Genomic DNA, 19,105 nt, shown 5'->3' with positions numbered 1-19,105 from the left:
TGAGGCTTCAGTCATGAAAATTGTCAAACCATTCGTACACTGACGAGCAATCATATCAAACCAGAGAATTTAAAGCGAGAGCGAGAGTGTTTGACTAAATGAGAGCGAAATTTATAATGTGAGACACTTGTGAGAGCAATTTACGTAATCTGACGATCATGTCAGCAGAGGTTCAATTGACATTATTTTTTAAACATGGATCATTTGATATTTTGGATTAAAAAAATAGATCATCCGTACAAATTTTTCAATAAATTACCGGAAGGGAAATACGAAGAGTCCACAGACGGAGCTCGCAGCTGCACTTAAGAACTTGGTAGTGAGTCAGAGGCAGAGGGTTGAAACCTATAAATTGAAATTGCATTCGCGGTTTGTGAGCGCAAGAATTACAAGAATAGAAACCATTTGCTTACGCGATACAACTTCTTTACCTATGAGCGTCCTGCAAGGAGGCGCCGTAACAACAATTTCAATCTTCTGATTTCAGGGGGAAGGCGGCGGCGGAATAGCATTAGTCCATAACCCAACCTCTGGACCTCATCGCTTTTCGCAGAACTTCCCCCTTCCTATTGCCGGACTGCGAACATTCTCCGGGTTTCCACCTCTCTCCTCAAAATTTTCAGTCCCTCTTTATTTTTCATCTAATTGAATGGGTAAGCCCAAGGGAGACGGAGCTCGAAGCAAGGCTCGACCTTCAAGCAGCAGGTGCTTAACTTCTCTCCTTTATATTCGACGACGATCACTGCTTTCAGTTATTCCAGTAACTGCATTTCTCTCATTTTTGTTCATGTTTCCTTGAGAAATTCAACTTTTCTTTTGCATCCAGTTTGGCTGCGTCGCTTCTGCCATCGGATTCTGCCGCTAATACTGCCGGATTCGGCGGCTTTCTTGGTAGTCACCGGCTCGATTCTTCTCTCACTGGGGATGATGCAGCACCTTTTTCGGTATGGCTGTTTAGGGGAGTTGAGACATCACATTATCGTAAAGAAAGCTACTTGATTGATGAATTTGTATTCGTTAAGGGGTGTGCTTTTTGTTGATTGTTGTGAGTACGCAGGATATTGACAGTGAAGTTGCGCAACATTTGAAGAGGCTTTCAAGGAAAGACCCAACTACCAAGGTAATTTTCATATAGTTATCTGTTGTCTTTCCTCTACAATGAAGCAAGGCTCTTCTCTATTAAAGCTTTCCAATGGCTCATTTAGCTTGAATGAAGCCACTGCAAAGCAACCAAATTCCCTATCTTTTTGGAATATCTTATCTATATTTCTATATCCTAGTGTAAATTCACTCCATACTTGTGATTATAGTCTTCTCTTATTGCACATTGGAATAGCATCCTGTAATACACATGGCTTCCACAGCCTTTTGTAATTTCATTTCATCAATGAAATTGTGTTGAATGTTTCTCATAAAAAAAAAAAAAAAAAAAGCAAGGCTCTTCACGAGGAAATAAGTAGCTAGAGTTTCTAACGCATGAGTCCATGACTAATAAATTACTCTTTAAGTGAAAATGCGTTGTCTTTTGTTGAGAGCTGGTTCACATTTCTCTTCCAATGTACAACATCACTTCAGAGTCTCCCTGACCAATTAAATATGTGAAATTATTTCACTTTTTCTTATTATTACAAGGGCACAAAGCCTTAATTTAAATATAATACAAATCTACTGAAATAAGGAAAATATTGACAGAGAAGGAAAGAATCCTACGGAATAATTACAGCAAATAAAATCAAATAAAATAAAATATTTGCATAAATCAACACTCCCCCTCAAGCTGGTTTAAATATGTCTTCCATTGCCAGCTTTCTAATTAATTTGTCGAATTGTAATTTTGGAAGCCCTTTTGTCCGTACATCATTCAATTTGCTCTGTTGTAGGGAGATAGGTAGTGCACATCGCTCTAGTATCAATCTTCTTCTTTATAAAGTGTTTATCAACCTCTATATGTTTTGTTCTATCGACTAAGTCGTGTGTTATGGAGATGGCGGCCTTATTGTCACAATAAACTCGTATAGGCATTACCTGGATAAATTTCAATTCTTTCAATAATCTTTTTATCCATATACCCTCACAAATGCTATGTGCTAAAGCCTTGAATTCTGCTTCAACACTACCCATGGCTACCACACTTTGTTTTTTGCTTCGCCATGTAACTAGATTGCCTCCAACAAAGGAACAATAGCTAGAAGTTGATCTCCTATCTGTGGTACTACCTGCCCAATTAGCGTCAGTGTAGATTTCCATGTGTAAATGACCATTCTTCTTAAATAGTATCCCTTTTCCTGGAGTACCTTTCAAATATCTTAGAATTATGTAGACAGCTTCAAAATGGGTTGGCCTTGGGGCATGCATGAATTGGCTCACCATACTGATAGCAAAAGCAATATGAATATTTGGACGAGTATGAGATAGATAAATAAGTCTTTCCACGAGTCTCTGGTATTTCTCGTTTTTTATCTCTATATCCTTTGCAACTTGCAATTTTAAGTTTGGCTCAATAGGGGTTTCTGTTGTATGACAACCAAGTAAGCCCGTCTCGTCAAGTAAATCAACGACATATTTTCTTTGATTAACAAGGATACCTTGTTTTGACCTAGCAAATTCCATCCCTAGGAAGTATTTCAAGGTTCCCAGGTCTTTATTTTGGAATTCATTAGCTAGTTCCCTTCAAGTTGTTCATCTCAGTTTCATCGTTACCTGTGAGAATGATATCATCAACATAAACTATTAAAATAACCATCTTATCATGACTAGTATGTCTGTAGAAGATGGTGTGATCTGCTTGACTTTGACGGAACCCATAACCTATCACTGCTTTTCAAAACATCCAAACCACGCTCTAGGAGATTGCTTAAGGTCATAGAGGGATTTCTTTAACTTGCACACTTTGTTGGTTCCAAGGTTGGCTTCAAAACCTAGTGGTAAGTTCATGAATATCTCATCTTCAAGCTCACCATTAAGGAAGACTTTTTTAACATCAAGCTGATAAAGTTGCCAATCAAAATTAACTGCTATAGATAACAACACTTTAATGGAATTGATTTTTGCAACATGGGTAAATGTTTCATGATAATCAGTCCCATAGGTTTGTGTAAAGCCTGTAGCAACCAGCCACACTTTGTATCTTTCAATGCTCCCATCAGCTTTGCACTTTATAGTGAACACCCATTTACATCTCCGTTTTCTTATCTTTTGGAAGCTCAACACGTGCCATTTTCTTCTAGAACACTCCTCCCTTCCATAATTGCTAAGTTCCAATTCGGATCATTCAAGACTTCCTTTATATTCCTTGGCACAAATAGATTTATTATCCTAGAGGTGAAAGCTCTATAATTATCAGACAATCTATGATAAGAGAGGTAGTTTGCAATAGGGTATTTAGTACACCGACGAATACCTTTCCTATGGGCTATTGGAATGTCAAGATCAGACATGGGATTTTGAGAGGATGAGGAAATGGGAATAGAAGGAGCCAGGAGGATTACCTGATTTTTCAGCATCATTCATCAAGGCATCTGATTGGGATCGTGGCATGTCGCCTCTTTGATCTTGATTATTTTGATTTAATGCCCTTCTAGTATAAACCTGAAGTTCAGGATGTCGATCAGTGAGATCTCTTTGAAGTGTTTCTCCCCTTGAAGTTGAATTTCCCATGTTTGGCATTACGGGACTACTACTTTCGAGATAGATGACAACAGGAAGTGGAGATGTATCCCAAAAATTATCTTCTAAGTTGGATATCTCCCCCTGAAAATAATTTTTGTCAAAAAAGGCTTGTTTTCCAAAAACACCACATCCATACTTTCAATGTATTTTCTAGTGAGAGGGTCAAAGCACTTATCCCTTTCTATTAGAGGCATATCCAAGGAAAATACATTTTAAGGCTCTAGGATCAAGTTTAGACCGAGAAAAACTAGGGATATGAACATAAGTAGTACACCTAAAGACATTAAGCGGTAAATTAGACCACATACGGATAATAGGGAAAAAATCCTTAAAATGATTTAAAGGTGTTTTAAAATCCAAGATTTTAGTAGGCATTCGATTTATAAGGTAGGCAGTCGTGAGAACTACATCACTCCACAAATACTGAGTAACGTGCATATAAAACATAGTAGTACGAGCAACATCATGTAAATACCTATTTTTCTATTCAACAATACCATTTTGTTGGGGAGTATCACGATAGGTGGACTGATGAGAAATACCCTTTTCCTTAAAGAAATCAATAAAAAAAATTCATTGAAGTATTCAATTTCATTATCAAAGTGTAGAATGCTTACTTTAGTTTGAAATTGATTTTCAACCATGTTATAAAAACGAACAAAGATATATTTGACCTTAGACTTTTTTGTAAACAAGTAAACCCACGTTAATCGAGTGTGATCATCAATAAATGTAACAAACCAACGTTTTCCGCTATGTGTCAAAACTTTTGAGGGAACCCAAACATCACTATGGATTAAGTAAAATGGTTTAGAGGCCTTGTAAGATTTTGGTAAATATGGGACTCGATGATTTTCAGCAAAGATGCAACTTTCACATTGAAAATTTGAACAATCAATTCTTTTAGATAAGTTTGGAACAAAAACTTCAAATAGAAAAAACTGGGATGTCCTAGTCTAAAATGTCATAACATAATTGATTCCTGAACAAAGGGAGAACTAACACAACTTAAGCCCTGAACTTTTTTATCACTAGTCAGAGAGTCATCAAAGTAGTAAAGACCATCAAGTAGACTAGCACGTCCAATCATCTCCCCCGAGTCCTGGTCTTGAAACCAACAGTGAGTTATAGAGAAAATAATATGACAGTTAGTGTCTTTAGAAAGTTTACTCACAGATAATAAATTACAGGTTAATTTAGGGACATGGAGCATAGAGTGTAATGTAATTTTTTTCTGTCAAACGAATAGTTCCTTTTCTTGCAATAGAATTGAAACTACCATTTGCAAGTCGAATTTTCTTAGTGCTATACAAAGGGGAATATGAATAAAAAAAAAGTGAGATGTACTACTCATATGGTCTGAAGCTCCGGAATCTATGATCCAAGGAGATGAATTAAGACAAGAGAAAGCTCGAGGACAGTTACCTGTTTGTGCCAAGGAAGTACTAGGATTAACCGATGGCGAATTGACCTTTAACAACTTCAGTAGTTGATCAACTTGCTCTTTACTAAATGGATTGGAGTCGACACTATTAGCAATGGGAGGTGCAGTTTGCAGGCTTGTTGTTCTTCCAGTTTGCAGGCTTTCCATGGATTTTCCAACAAGTCTCATGAGTATGGCGGGGTTTGTTACAATGATCACACCATATTCAAGGTTTGTTTGGTGGCAGGGAAGCCTTATTGGTTTGGTTTCAATCATCATAGCAGATTTCTCAACAAAGTCTGCTTTTCTTGCCCAACATAACACTTCGATGACTTTCCTCCCTGCGAACCTTAGACAAAACTTCATTGATGGAAGGGAGAGGTTTTCTACTAGTAACTCTACTTCTAACCTCATCGAATTGATCATTGATTCTAGTGAGAAATTTGTAAACACGATCGTCCTCCACCACCTTCTTGTAATGTACTTGATCCTTAGTCGATTCCTATTCACAACTTTCAAAAAGGTCCAAGTCTTGCCAAATTCTTGTCAGCTTGTGAAAATACTATGTAACTGTATCTCCTCCTTGTCGGATATCATCTATCATGAGATTCAACTCTAGTACTCGTGATTGATTGTCAAGGTTTGAATACATTTGGTTGACATTGTCCCATAAGTCCTTTGCAGTAGAATAACATATGTAGTTAGAACATATTTTCTCATTCATGGAATTGACCAACCACATCATGACCATGGAATTTTCAGCATCCCAAGTAGCAAACAATGGATCCGCCTTGGCCGGTGCCTTGTTTTCACCGGTAAGATACCCAATCTTCCCTTGTCCACGAATATACATTTGAATGCTTTGGGATCAACGAAGGAAGTTGTCTCCATTAAGTCGAATTGTGGTAATTTGGACATTTGGAAGTTGACAAGTGTAGGAAACTTTGGCCATTGATGATTTTTCGAAGGACATGTTATGTGCTATTGGATCTTAACAACACCACTAACCAAAAATAGAGTTAAAAAATTAAAAAAAAAAAAAAAAAACTCACAAAAACAATAGCCTCACCAGAAGAGAACAAGAATACTTGCGATAGATCAAATATCGATGGTCGAAAAACTGATTGACGATGATAGAAGAGGAAAGGTAGTCGTTTGGTGGTGCCAGCGAGCAGATCTGAGATGAAATCGTGGGAGAAAAACCTCCACTCGCGTCAGATCCAAGGTGGTAGGCGAAAACAGCGCAGAAACACACGAAATCAGCGACAGATTTGAAGGAGCGAAATCAGAGACGACGATGATGAAGATTTGAAGGAGCGAAATCACGTAAGATCTGAGCGAAATTGACGTTCACAAGTTGATGACAATGGAAAACGAGCGGATTGATGGTGACGGCTCGTGACGACGGCAGCAGGGGCTGAGTGCAATGGTGGCAATACTAAAATTAGGGTTAGGATTTTTTGTTTGAGGCTATGATACCATGTGAAATTATTTCACTTTTTCTTATTATTACAAGGGTACAAAGCCCTAATTTAAATAGAATGCAGATTTAATGAAATAAGGAAAATATTGATAGAGAAGGAAAGAATCCTGAAGAATAATTACAGCAAATAAAACCAAATAAAATAACATATTTGCATAAATCAACAAAATGCTATAACCGAACTACATTACTACTGTTGTGCGTTCAAAATATTAGTTGTTATCTTCTTAATGGAAATAAAAGGAAAAAAACATGGTTAAGGTAATTTTTTGCTTTGCTATCTCAACGATTGCACATAAATGCAGTATTACACTTGTACCACTTGTTGTTTAGAGAAAGTGATTGCTTCTTGGAACGGGATTCTATGACCACATTCCATTTTCCCCTGAATTTAGTATGGGAGCATAGTGATAGGAATAATGGACCAATTGCAATGAGTACTTTTAGCATGTGAAAGGTGAGGTAGAGTGTAGGAATCTTTTAAGTTCAAAGTTAGTCGTGACACTCATGCATTTGAAAGCACCACTATGAATAGAGTTTGGCTAGGTCCTTGGCATCAAATTTTCACTGACCATACATGTTGTAGAGGAAACCTGTTGAGCTTCTTTGTGTGATTGATGTTCACATTCATCTTTCTTTATTTTTATTATTAAAATTATAAGGGTTCTTTATTGAGAACTAATTTGCTTTTAGATTTTCAACAGCTTAAAGCATTGGCCTCTTTGTCTGAACATCTTAAGCAGAAATCTGGGAAAGACGCTGCATCAGTTATTCCACAATGGGTATGTCTCTTCCCTTCTATATGTTTCTTTTTTATTATTGTTATTTATTTATTTTAGAGAAACAACTACTTTTATCGAGGAAAAAATGAAAGAATACTAGGGCCATAAAAAAAGAGCCCAAGAAGCCCCTTTAAAGAAAGGGTTTCCAACTAAATAAGATGCTACCTAGAGGATAATTACAAAAAGTCTTCGAAGCCAAAGTCCAAGGAGAAGCATGAAACCTCACCAAGGACCACACATCACCATAGCCCCTCACCACTCCACTAAAAACTTTGTTGTTACTCTCTCTCCAAATGTCCTACAAAATAGTGCACACCCCGGCTAGCCATAAAAACCGATCTTTCTCCTTGAAAGGTGGATGGAGAAGGAACTCCTCAATCGACTCCTGAATATCTCTTTGGCGAGCTAACTCAAAGTCAAACTCTTGGAAGAAACAGTTCTACACGAATCTCGCAAACTAACACTTCTAAAGAATGTGATCCATGTGTTCCTCCACCTTTCGACAGAGAATACAACAAAAAGGCCCCGTAATCGAAGACTTCCTCCTCAAAAGCCTATTAGTAGTATTCACACGGCTAGGTAAAGAACTTAACCTTCTTAGGTACCTTAATCCTCTAAAGCCTTTAAAAAAACGACTCTCTACTGGGAGAGGGATCCAACAACAACAACCAAAAAAAGGATTTACAAGAAAAACCCTCTATAGGATTAGGACTCCAAACGTGAAAATCCTTTCTTCCCAACCTAAAAATAAATCAACAAATAGGCTACCTCTGTCGTTTCCCTATTGGACAAAGGATGACGAAAACCAAAGGAGAAAGACATCAAGCTCCCAGACCAAACCAAGAAATCAGAAACATGGCAAATTTTGTAGGAAGAGATGATATAAATGAGGAAACACAGAATAGAGGGGTCTATCCCCCACCACTGATCTTTCCAAAATTACGTTGCCTTCCCCAACAACACAAAGAACGTGAAGGGAGAAAGAAGGGAGCTTAAGAGAAATATCTTTCCACAGATTTCGAGATGCACCTCTAACCCCTTTAAACAACCATTCAAACGGATGGCGACCGTGCTTACTAATAATAACCCTGTGCCACATAGAAAAAGCACCAAAGTCATTTAACCAATAGACTTTTGTTGTGTAACCTTAGATTTCCGAACTCAAGCCCCCCTTGCTGATAGATCTCCTAATCACCTCCCAACCAACTAAATGAGAACCTCTCCCTTCATCCACCCCGAAGTCTCTCATGAGCTTTTCCATATTCTTGCACACCGAACTAGGGGACTGAAAAAGGGAAAGATAATGAATGGGAATACCACTCAACATCAATTTGGCTGAAGCAAGTGATGAATCACCAAGTAGGAATTTTATTCAATGATCAAAGTTGTGAAAATACAAGAGAATGATTCCCATTTATAGGTAAGATAGGAAAGGGAACTGTGGATCAATGTGGTCAAGGCTTTGTTGGCTAAATTGTGGTTTGAGAGAAATCAAAGAGTGTTTCATGATAAATTCTTTGGCTGGTCAGATCGCTTTGAAGCTGCCCGTCGGAATGCTTCTTGTGGTGCATTCAATCCAAGCAATTCAAGGCTTAATCCATTCAAGAATTTTGCTTAAGCTGGCGAGCATTTATCTTTACTGTATAGTTTGCTCTTGCTTCAGTCTGTTTTGCTTTTCTTTGTTGTTCTGTTGTAGTTTTTGTTGGATGGAAACTGTCTTTCTTGGTATCTTTATTCGACCATTGTAAGAGAAGTGCTTTTGCCTTGAATACTTGTATATTGAGATTAGATTGTAGGAAATGATGAGGGCGCTAAGGGGGTGTCAACCTAGTTGAGATGTCCAGATTCGCCTCCTGATCCATAGGTCTTATGTTTTATGCTCTTTGTATAACTCTCTTGTACTTTGAGCATTAGTCTCATTTAATTTTATTAATGAAGAGGCTTGTTTCCTTTTTAAAATAAAGATAACTAAAAACGAATTAAAATGTAACTAATCTAGGATTAACCAAGATTAATTTTGAATTTACTATTTTACCCAAATCCTATTACATCATATTCTACCCCTCCCAAAAAAAACTCATCCTCGAGTTTTAAAATGAAAATTGCTTTTGAGTGTGATAGACTCCAACTGAAAATTCTCAACGTAAAATTTCCCAAATCCAAGTGGGAATTAAAATAATTCTCCATGAAAATCTCGTCCAAATGGAATGGAAATTAACCATCAATTTTTCAATTCTGTAAATAGATTGAAATTGAAACTTCTGATTTGAATGGCCCACTAGGTCCATTAGGGTTTTGGTGGAAAATATAAAAAATGCCCCTGATTTTATGATCCTTTCTTCTTCATTGTGAAATTGAAGAGCTGCCACCCATTTCTTTTTTGCTTCAATGTTTATGGACAAATCCTTCTCCGATGAGGCATGGACAGCCGAATTCGAATTGGTGTTAGCGTCAGTAGTCTCCAAATTGTTTTCCTCTGCAAGACTCAACGAATCGACGACGACCACGAGCGGCTCCAATGAGGCTGTGACGATCTCTTCTTCATTCGATAACGTTGCGACGACCAACTTCTGGTGCTCCTATCCGACAGCGTGAACGTTCTCCTCCGACAAAGCTACTTCACCTTCTTCTTTCTCATGAATGATTACGAATGAGGTGTCAACAAGCTTTCGGTTATCTCCTTCTTTAGCCTACGATCTTCTTCTTACTTTTTCTTTGGGTATTTATGTTCGGCCACTTTTGCCTTGTTGGCAATATCGCCAAAGTACCCAAATGAAAATTTGTGTGGGTTTCCCAATTTTCCTCAATTTTTGACGTCAATTTCTCCCCTGAATTAGTTGCACACTCTCCAATTTGAAAATAGTTTCATTTTCTTTTTCTTTAATTTTTTCTTCTTCCAAAATGAGCTCTTCCTCGCACATTTGACCATTTTCACTCGGCTCATCTTCTTTATTTTTTGTTCTTGAAGTGCTGCCAAATTGGAATTGCTTGCTAGCCTCTGTATTTCTTCGTGGATAATTGTTGAAAGGTTTTCCCCAGATGGTTTTCCTCTGCTTTTGCAGCCTTTTTTTCCATTTTCTGTTCAGTTTAAGTGGCTATCGTGATGGCTTTATCTAGAGAATCAATTGGCTGAAGATCATTTTGAATTTGTATTTCTTCTTTTAGACCATCAACAAACCGTGCTATTTGATAATTCTCGCTTTCATTTATCCTTGTTCGTGCACCCAACCTATGAAATCTCTCTCTACGTCAGCCACTGTTTGGTTCTTTCGTTCATTTTTCTGATATTGTTGATAAAGAATCTGTTCATAATCTGGTGGCAAGAATCTGGTATTCATCATCTTCAACATCGGTGGCCAACTTCTAATTGGACTTTTGCCAATCAGTTTTCTATTCAACTGAATTTGATTCCACCAAGCCGATGCCCTTGATTTCAACTTGAAGGCAACTAATTTTACCTTTTTGTGTTCTAGTGTGTTCATATAATCGAAAGACTTCTCAACACTCATTATCCAGTCGAGGAAGGTTTTTAAATCCAAGTTGCCACTGAACGAAGGTATGTCGATTTTCATCTCGTTGTCTTGTTGTCTTTCTTCTTGAACATGGTCATAATATTTCTGAAAATCTCGCCTTCTTGCTCAGACTGGTTTACCGCCTTTGCTTTCGAATGATGGAAATTCAGAGTCTTGAACTTCTTAGATGGGTTCTTGGAATCTTAGAGCTCGAAAAACTAAGTGATTCCTCTCCTGTGAGTTCCAATTGCCTCTGATATTTTCTCTAAGACTTCTTCCCACAGCTATTTGGGTAGGTCTTCTTCGTTCATCCCCTCTGTTTTCCTCTGCTCGTTGAGGAAGGTTAGCCAAGACTAAATCCATCTGTCTTGACATTCTGGCCATTGCTACATTCATTTCATTGATGCTTGATTTCATTTCTCCCGTTGACTCTTCTACAACCAACAATTGGGCAGTAGTTGATCTTGGAGAAAGGGTTTCGATCTGCTCGGGGAGGGTTTTTGCATCCTTCCCTTTGCTGGGGTTGGCATTGCTCTTACCCATCGTTGGAGTCCCCAAAATCGTGGAGCTTTGATTTTACCAATTTGATGTATCATCAAGTAGGAATTTTATTCAATGATCAAAGTTATGAAAATACAAGAGAGTGATTCCTATTTATAGGTAAGATAGGATAACTAAAAGGGAATTAAAATGTAATTAATCTAGGATTAACCAAGATTAATTTTGAACTTATTATTTTACCCAAATCCTATTACATTATATTTGATGTATCACCAAGTAGGAATTTTATTCAATGATCAAAGTTGTGAAAATACAAGAGAATGATTCCTATTTATAGGTAAGATAGGATAACTAAAAGGGAATTAAAATGTAACTAATCTAGGGTTAACCAAGATTAATTTTGAATTTACTACTTTACCCAAATCCTATTACATCAGTAAGTTTACCAGCTTTGGTAAAGAAGGCCTTCTTCCACGAAACTACCTCTTCCCAATCTTCTCAACCGGAGAATCCGGAAAAGGGATAGTTCTCGGATTCCCTCCAAGGGGAAGACCAAGGGGAAGAAGGAAAGGATCCTACTTCACAACCAATAGCACCTGCCCCGGTCCTAAGTTTCTCTTGATCACAATTGATGCCCAAAATCTAACACTTGTTCCTGTTGATTTTAAGCCCAGACATAGCCTCAAAGAACCCCAACAAGTGATTAAGAATTCTAAAGGATTCCTCTTTGCCAGAACAAAATAGCATGGTGTCATCCACAAACTAAAGGTGAGATAAAGCCACCTCCTTCGAATTGACCTTAAAGGGATGGATGTTGTTACCTTCCACCCCCTCAGAATGAGTTTGCTCAGAATGTCCACAACAAGCAAGAACAAATAGGGAGAAAGAGGATCTCCTTGTCTCAGACCCCTATAAGCCGTAATTGACGCCTTTGGAGTTCCATTAACAAGGATCAAGTAGTTCACACTCCTGACACAATTCCACCTCTACGTTCTTCATTTATACTCAAAACCTTTCTTATCCAACACCTTGTCTAAAAAAGTCTCAATCAACATGGTCATACACCTTTTCGAAGTCAATTTTAAAAATCACTTCTTGCTTCTTATTAGCTCTATAATCCTCAATAGCCTCATTGACAATAAAAGCCTGATCAAGGATCTGTCTCTCGGATATAAAAGCACCTTGAGAATAAAAAATAGTCAAGAGAGCACTTTCCTAAGACGATTTGCAAGGACTTTGGCTATAATCTTATAAATACTTGTATTAACACTAATAGGTCTGAAGTCCTTAACCCTCTCTGCATTTTCTTTCTTCAGAATGAGGCACACAAACGTTTCAGAAATAGATCAATTCAAAATGCTGCTCTCAAAGAATTTTTTAAATACACCTTCAACTCATCCTTGAGAAGCTCCCAATTATCTTGATAAAATACCTTCAAGAAGCCATCCAGGCTCGACGATTTACTTCTATCACTCCCAAAAAACCACATTCTTAATTTCTTCCAGAGTAAAAGGGGCCACTAAATCCTCACCATTCCTGTTTCAAATGGTAAACCAATTAATTCCCTGCACAAACGGCTTGGGGAGCACTGGAGGGCTCAAAAGGTTGGAGAAAATGGAAAGGACCTCCTCTACATCTCTTCATCCTTACTAGTCAACACCCCATTGTCCAAAAGTAAAGGACCTATGTGATTCTTATTTCATCTTCCACTAGCAACCTTGTAGAAGAAGCTTGTGTTGATAACCAGAGTCATTCTTTGATAAATGATCACTATGAGTCACTCCTAGTAATCCTTTTTTTGACTCTAAGGGGAACTAGGGAGAGAAAAAGGCTTTTAGCCTTCTGACTCCAGCTTATAGTCTCTTTTCTAATAACCTCAGCAAACTCCCTTTTAGAGAATCCCTTTCATGTCGGGATCCAATGGGCTCTCCAGCTCTTATGTGTCAATCTCCTCAATCCTTGTAAGAATCTCCTACTTCTTAAGCTTAATATCCCCACAAACGTCTCTATTCCATGAATTAAGAATCCTTTTCAAAGCTCTCAATTTACCCATAAACCAGTAACCTTCCTATTTACTAGGGACCGGTGTCCTCCACCAAGAAGAAATATTGGATTTGAAAGAAGGGTGCTCAAGCCACATGTTCTCAAAGTGGAAATGGCTCGCACCCTGATTATGGGAACCCGAAGACAAAATTATAGGCCAATAGTCTGATATAACTCTTGGCTCCCTCGAATGTCCGGGATTACCAAGCCTCTCAATCCAACCTTCATAAAGAAGAAATCAACCAACTCTGGTAGCAGCCCTACCATTGGCCCATGTAAACTTTCCATTTAGCAAAGGTGGATCAAACAACTTACTCTCATCCATGAAACTATTGAACTGTCCATGGAACTTGTAATCCTACTGCTAAGTCACCAGCCACACACCATCTCGAACCACAGTAACCAAAAAGGTTCCCCAACTCATCCCAGAAGGATAATCTTCCTCTAATTCTTGGAGGACCATAAACCTCAGACACTCAGAACTTCTCGCCCCCTGGGTCATAAAAGGAAATAGTGAGAGAGAAATCTCCTCCAGCCACTTTTCGAGAATGCAACAAGAATTCTTCCACATAATCAAAATGCCCCCAGAAGAACCAAATGAATCAAGACTCTCCCATCAATCCGCCTACTCTTCCAAATACTACTGATCCACTTGCGACAAAAAAACTTCTCTTTGTCTCCAATAACACTACAACGTCAGGACTCTCTTTAGAAAGAAAATCCTTACCTATTCTCCCTTTAACTTTACCCTTCAGCCCCCTACTTCTATATGTTCAACTAAGCTTGGTTTTGTATTGACGACACAGTGTATTCATTCATTTTCTTATTTAATTTTGATTTAGTGTTTAGGTTGCATACATTAGCAATTGTCCTTTAATGTGTTATTAGACTCTTATCATGAGGGTGTGGGAGGTGATTTGATAGAATAGAAATCAGAGGTGAAGGGGAAATTGAGTAGTGAGGAGTACGGAATTTCTTGAGATAATATATTTTTGTTTAGAAATAATTTCATTGAAGTTCCTTGTGATAATATAACTTCCAGTTAATTTTTCTTTTTAGGTTGAACTGTGTCTTCAGGATTACTTTATTGTTGCTTTTTCCCCCCTCTCCCTCATTCGGATGCAACTGTTTGTACTTTTATATCCCTAAATGGAAGTCTTCAGTTTTGTTAGAAGAAAAGGAAAAAAAAAAAAAAAAGAATGAAAGAAAGAAAGAAAAAAAGAGCTCTTAGATTTGACAAAAAAATAGTCTTCATTGTGTGGAGAAAAGTAACTTATTTTATCCACCAGCCAATTTTAATTTGTTGTCATTTCTGAAACCTTTTTTGTTTTTTAACAAGGTTTTCTCCATTTCTTTTTAAGGTATTTGAATACAAGAAACTGTTGATGGATTATAATAGGGATGTTCGACGTGCTACACATGACACAATGACCAATCTTGTCATGGCTGCTGGGTATGTACTTCCTTTCCTTGGGCCCCTTCCCAGATTTATATCACCTCCACTTCTGCACGAGTAAAATGTTGATCTCAGAACCTTTGTGTAGTTTGATGTTAAGCTTCTAGATCACAAGTAGAGTAATGGTGAGCTTCACAACATAAACTACTTTTTGTTTGAAATGCATTTGTTGAATGTAAAGACACTTAATCACAAGTAGTAGGTGAGCTTCACAACATAAACTACTTTTTGTTTGAAATGCATTTGTTGAATGTAAAGACACTTATGAGTTACGAATGATGATTAGAAAAGCTATTGAGGCTTCCGGTAGCGCCTAAATTTTTGCTTTGAGACCTACGCCTCCTTTGAACTGTAATAGGCATGCACCTCTCATGGAAGAGGTTTGCATCTCTGTGAAAGCGCATTGACTAATGGGGCTTAAAGTCTTTATGCTTCGTCTAATGATTAGAAGACAAAACTTTATAGTGTAAGTCATCTTATTAATAGTTATAGTAGCGATGTTAAGGATATCTTTTTTACATTTTTTGTTCAAATGGTAATTGATAGGGGTGATTTTATTTTGTTATACTTTACTAAGACTAGTATATTAGCAATTCTTGGTCATGCTAATTTAGGATTTTGTAAAGTGAAGCCTCACACCAACTTGAGGCCACTGGAAGAGAAAAGGCTCCAAAGTTGCCTTTAGCTAGGAAGATCATAGATAAGTATTCTAATATAAGTAGAATCTGATATGGACTAATTTGCTCCTCATTCCTATGATTGCTGATAAAGAAATGCCTTTAACATGCACCAAATCTTCTTGTTTAATACCTTGTGACTTATGCTTGTTGGATTTGGATATTTACACTTTCAATGGTGGGTTGGCAGAACTCAATTATGTAACATGTTCAATGGTTAGTTTGACAGATCTGATTAATGTAGTATAGCTAATCAATTCATTCAGCCATTAGGCTTAGGCTCTAACTTAGCTTGTGGGATTTCTTTTATTCCTCAGGAGAGAGATAGCTCCACATCTGAAATCTTTGATGGGGCCATGGTGGTTTTCTCAATTTGATTCAGTTTCTGAAGTCTCTCAAAGTGCAATGCAGTCATTGCAGGTTTGTTATTAACGTACTGTTACCCAGTGTTTTAAAAAGCCCTCTCAGATGCGTGCCCTAAGGCTTTAAGCCCTTGGGGCTTTTTCATTATTTTTAAAATATAGTGATAATTGAGGTTTTTCCTTCTTTATTAAATAAAAAAAAATCAAATTTATTAAGGCTAAATACAAATTTTCTTGTATCTAGGGGTTTTTTTTTTTTTTTTTTTTTTTTTTTTTTTTTTTTTTCATATTTCCACTTCAACTATGCTTTCTCTTCATGTATTACTTCTATATATAGTGCATCTCACAAAAAAAAGTCCGTGCTTTTTTTTTTTTGCGCCTTGCGCTTAAGCCCAAGAAGGCTATTGCAATTTATTGCCTTGAGCTTTAGAAAACACTGCTGTCACCAATTAGCATTTTCTTTTATAGTACTAGTGATGATTTTAGAGGGAGGGTGCATGGATAGAGCAAGGTTCACACTTGAACCTCCAAAGATTTGGGTTCACAATTCCAAATTGGGTACTTTGATCAATCAAATGCATAATGTATGTGCAAGCACCATGCAGTTTCAGAATTTTTGGCTCTAGCTTTTTTAAAGAGAACTTTTTTTTTTTTTTTGAAAGGAAACAAGACCTTTCATTGAAGAAATGAAAAGAGACTAATGCTCAAAATAAGTGAAACGAGAGCTCTTTTATATACAGAATAATAAAAGATGATCTAGATGCTTTTTGTTAGTGTCTAGACTCTAACTACCTCTATTGTGTTGCTAGACAAAATGCAAAATACTATGCACGTCACAAATGTAGGCCCATTTGACATACATTTAACTTTAAAACATTCGGAAGTTTAGCAAATTCTTTGTTTTGTATGCCAAAAAATCTTGGTCAATTTTATGAATTACAAAAGGCAGTTGCCAGAAACTTCTTTTCTTTTAGTTTGGTTATGCTAAATGGAAATATCATTACTGAATGAGACTATAGTGCGTGTAGTTGGGCATTCATGTGGTTTTCTTTGGGACCTCAATTGATTCCACTCTGTTCCCTAATCTGAGTTGGCGGCATACTGCAGTGTGTGGACTGATGATTACCTTTAATTCCCATTGAACGCTAAATATTCTTTGATCTATCTTTTTTTCCTTTGTTTAAATCTCATTCTTTTAGTCCAAAGTTTATTCTATTTGAATTTGGTCCTTGTTATGTTAATTTTTACCTTAAATCCAATTTGTCCAACTCACTTATTTGGCGTGAATTCATGCTCCTATTAACATACTCACATACTCAAAGCTATGTCGTTAAATTAAAAATAAAAATAAGGACAAAAATAGTTGTTTTTTTTTTTTTAAAGATTAAGGACTAGATAGACATCTTAAAAGTTTGGAGGTCCAAATTGAAGATACTTGAAAATTCAAGGACTAAAATAAATATTTTGAAAGTTTATGGACCAAAATATAATAAATTAGTTTGGGAGCAAAATAGGATTTAAACCATTTTTCTTTCAATCTATGAACAGCTTGATTTCTATCTAATCAAACAAGGAATTTATAATTAATAGATAAAGCATCAATACTGACTAAAAAATACCCAGTGGAATGATGCAATTTCCAACTATGTGTGGAAGTAACAATTTTGTTTTGTTTTGTTTTTTTTTTTGGGGGGGGGGGGGGAATTTCAATTCATTTCTTATGAAACCTTTTGATAGTCTTAGCTTTAAACCAATTGTGAACTGCAGGCAGCATTTCCTGCTCAGGAAAAGAGAGTAGATGCTTTAATTTTATGTACAACTGAGATATTTATGTACCTGGAGGAAAACTTGAAGCTCACACCAGATACTTTGTCGGATAAGGCAGTTGCTAAAGATGAATTAGAAGAGATGCACCAGCAGGTATGCTTTCAACATCTCCCTCTCTTTGGTTCTGCTCCATGTTTGTCTATTACAAGAGTTGACTATATATCAACGGATCATATCCTATTTGTCATAGCACAGGCATGCATATGAATTATTTTCTCCTTCCTTTGTTTCCATATTATTTTTAATTAAATATCTGTCTGCATTGTGGTATTGCCTAGTAATAGTGCTACTGGATTGATGGGGCTTTACCACCTCAAAGTCATAGCTTCTGGAACAAAGATCATTCCTAATATTTTGATTTCATGTTAGATACTCTCGTTTGGTTGTGTTTTCTCTTTTTATTGTTTTATATCAAGTTTCCCTTTTGTTTTATATCAAGTTTCCTGTTGCGTAATTGGAAATGCTGCTAACTTCTGCTTGGTGATTTTAGTTTTGTTTTAAGTTGTGCCCTTATGCTGTTTGTTGCTGTCTTCTGTCTTCTGTCTTTTAATGCAGGTTATCTCTTCAACATTGCTTGCTCTAGCCACATTAATTGATGTCTTAGTGAGTGTGCGGTTTGAAAGATCAGGAACTGGGAAAAGCAGTGGTGAAACAAAACATGCTTCCAAGTCTAGGTCTAGGGAGACTGCTATTTCGTTTGCTGAAAAATTGTTCACTGAGCACAAATACTTTATAGACCTGTTGAAGTCCAAAAGTACCATTGTCCGTTCTGCTACCTATACAGTCTTAAGGAGCCTTGTCAAAAATATTCCTCATGCTTTTAAGGAACAGAACATGAAAACTATTGCCGGTTCTATCCTCGGTGCTTTTCAGGAGAAAGATCCTTCTTGCCATTCATCAATGTGGGACACAGTGTTACTTTTTTCTAAAAGGCTGCCCAACTGTTGGACATATGTGAATGTTCAGAAAACTGTACTGAATAGATTTTGGAATTTTCTTAGAAATGGGTGCTTTGGATCCCAGCAGATTTCTTACCCAGCTTTAATTTTATTTTTGGACACAGTTCCACCTCGTGCTGTAGGAGGGGAGAAATTTCTTCTCGATTTTTTTGAGAACTTATGGGTTGGAAGGAACCCATTACATTCCTCAAGTGCAGAAAGGCTCGCGTTTTTCCAGTCGTTTAAAGAATGTTTTCTTAGGGGGATTCGGAATGCATCAAGGTGGGTGGTAGTTTCTTCACCTTGCTACTTTAGAATGGGAGATCATTTCTTTCCTTGTACAAGGTTCTTTACAGCCACTTTATTCAGAACTGGATGTATTTGAATTAAGCTTTAACCTTTGATTCATAATTTGTTTTGTTTTTTTCTCCC

The 19,105-nt window shown here is 37.1% G+C and overlaps 1 protein-coding gene across 5 annotated transcripts in view; it reads left to right on the top strand.

Moving 5' to 3' along the window:
- Positions 1–282: 282 nt before the first annotated feature.
- Positions 283–19,105, top strand: part of LOC120083551 (HEAT/U-box domain-containing protein) — a 36,614-nt gene continuing 17,791 nt past the window's right edge. For 2 of the 5 annotated variants that reach the window (XM_039039355.2, XM_039039354.2), the window contains exons 1-8: positions 283–705; positions 827–944; positions 1,058–1,120; positions 7,280–7,357; positions 14,775–14,866; positions 15,864–15,966; positions 17,676–17,828; positions 18,291–18,955. In XM_039039355.2, the coding sequence (XP_038895283.1) occupies positions 650–705; positions 827–944; positions 1,058–1,120; positions 7,280–7,357; positions 14,775–14,866; positions 15,864–15,966; positions 17,676–17,828; positions 18,291–18,955 (1,328 nt within the window). In that variant the 5' untranslated portion in view covers positions 283–649. Of the gene's footprint in view, positions 706–826; positions 945–1,057; positions 1,121–7,268; positions 7,358–14,774; positions 14,867–15,863; positions 15,967–17,675; positions 17,829–18,290; positions 19,019–19,105 lie in introns of all 5 variants that reach the window. The other 3 variants (XM_039039352.2, XM_039039351.2, XM_039039356.2) reach the window with 2 other exon arrangements.

This window comes from Benincasa hispida, chromosome 8 (assembly GCF_027475165.1).
Source record: "Benincasa hispida cultivar pf3 chromosome 8, pf3_genome.v1.1, whole genome shotgun sequence".
NCBI lineage: Eukaryota > Viridiplantae > Streptophyta > Magnoliopsida > Cucurbitales > Cucurbitaceae > Benincasa > Benincasa hispida.
The sequence above is the reverse complement of the archived record's forward strand: the minus strand, read 5'-3'. Positions and strand labels throughout refer to the sequence as shown.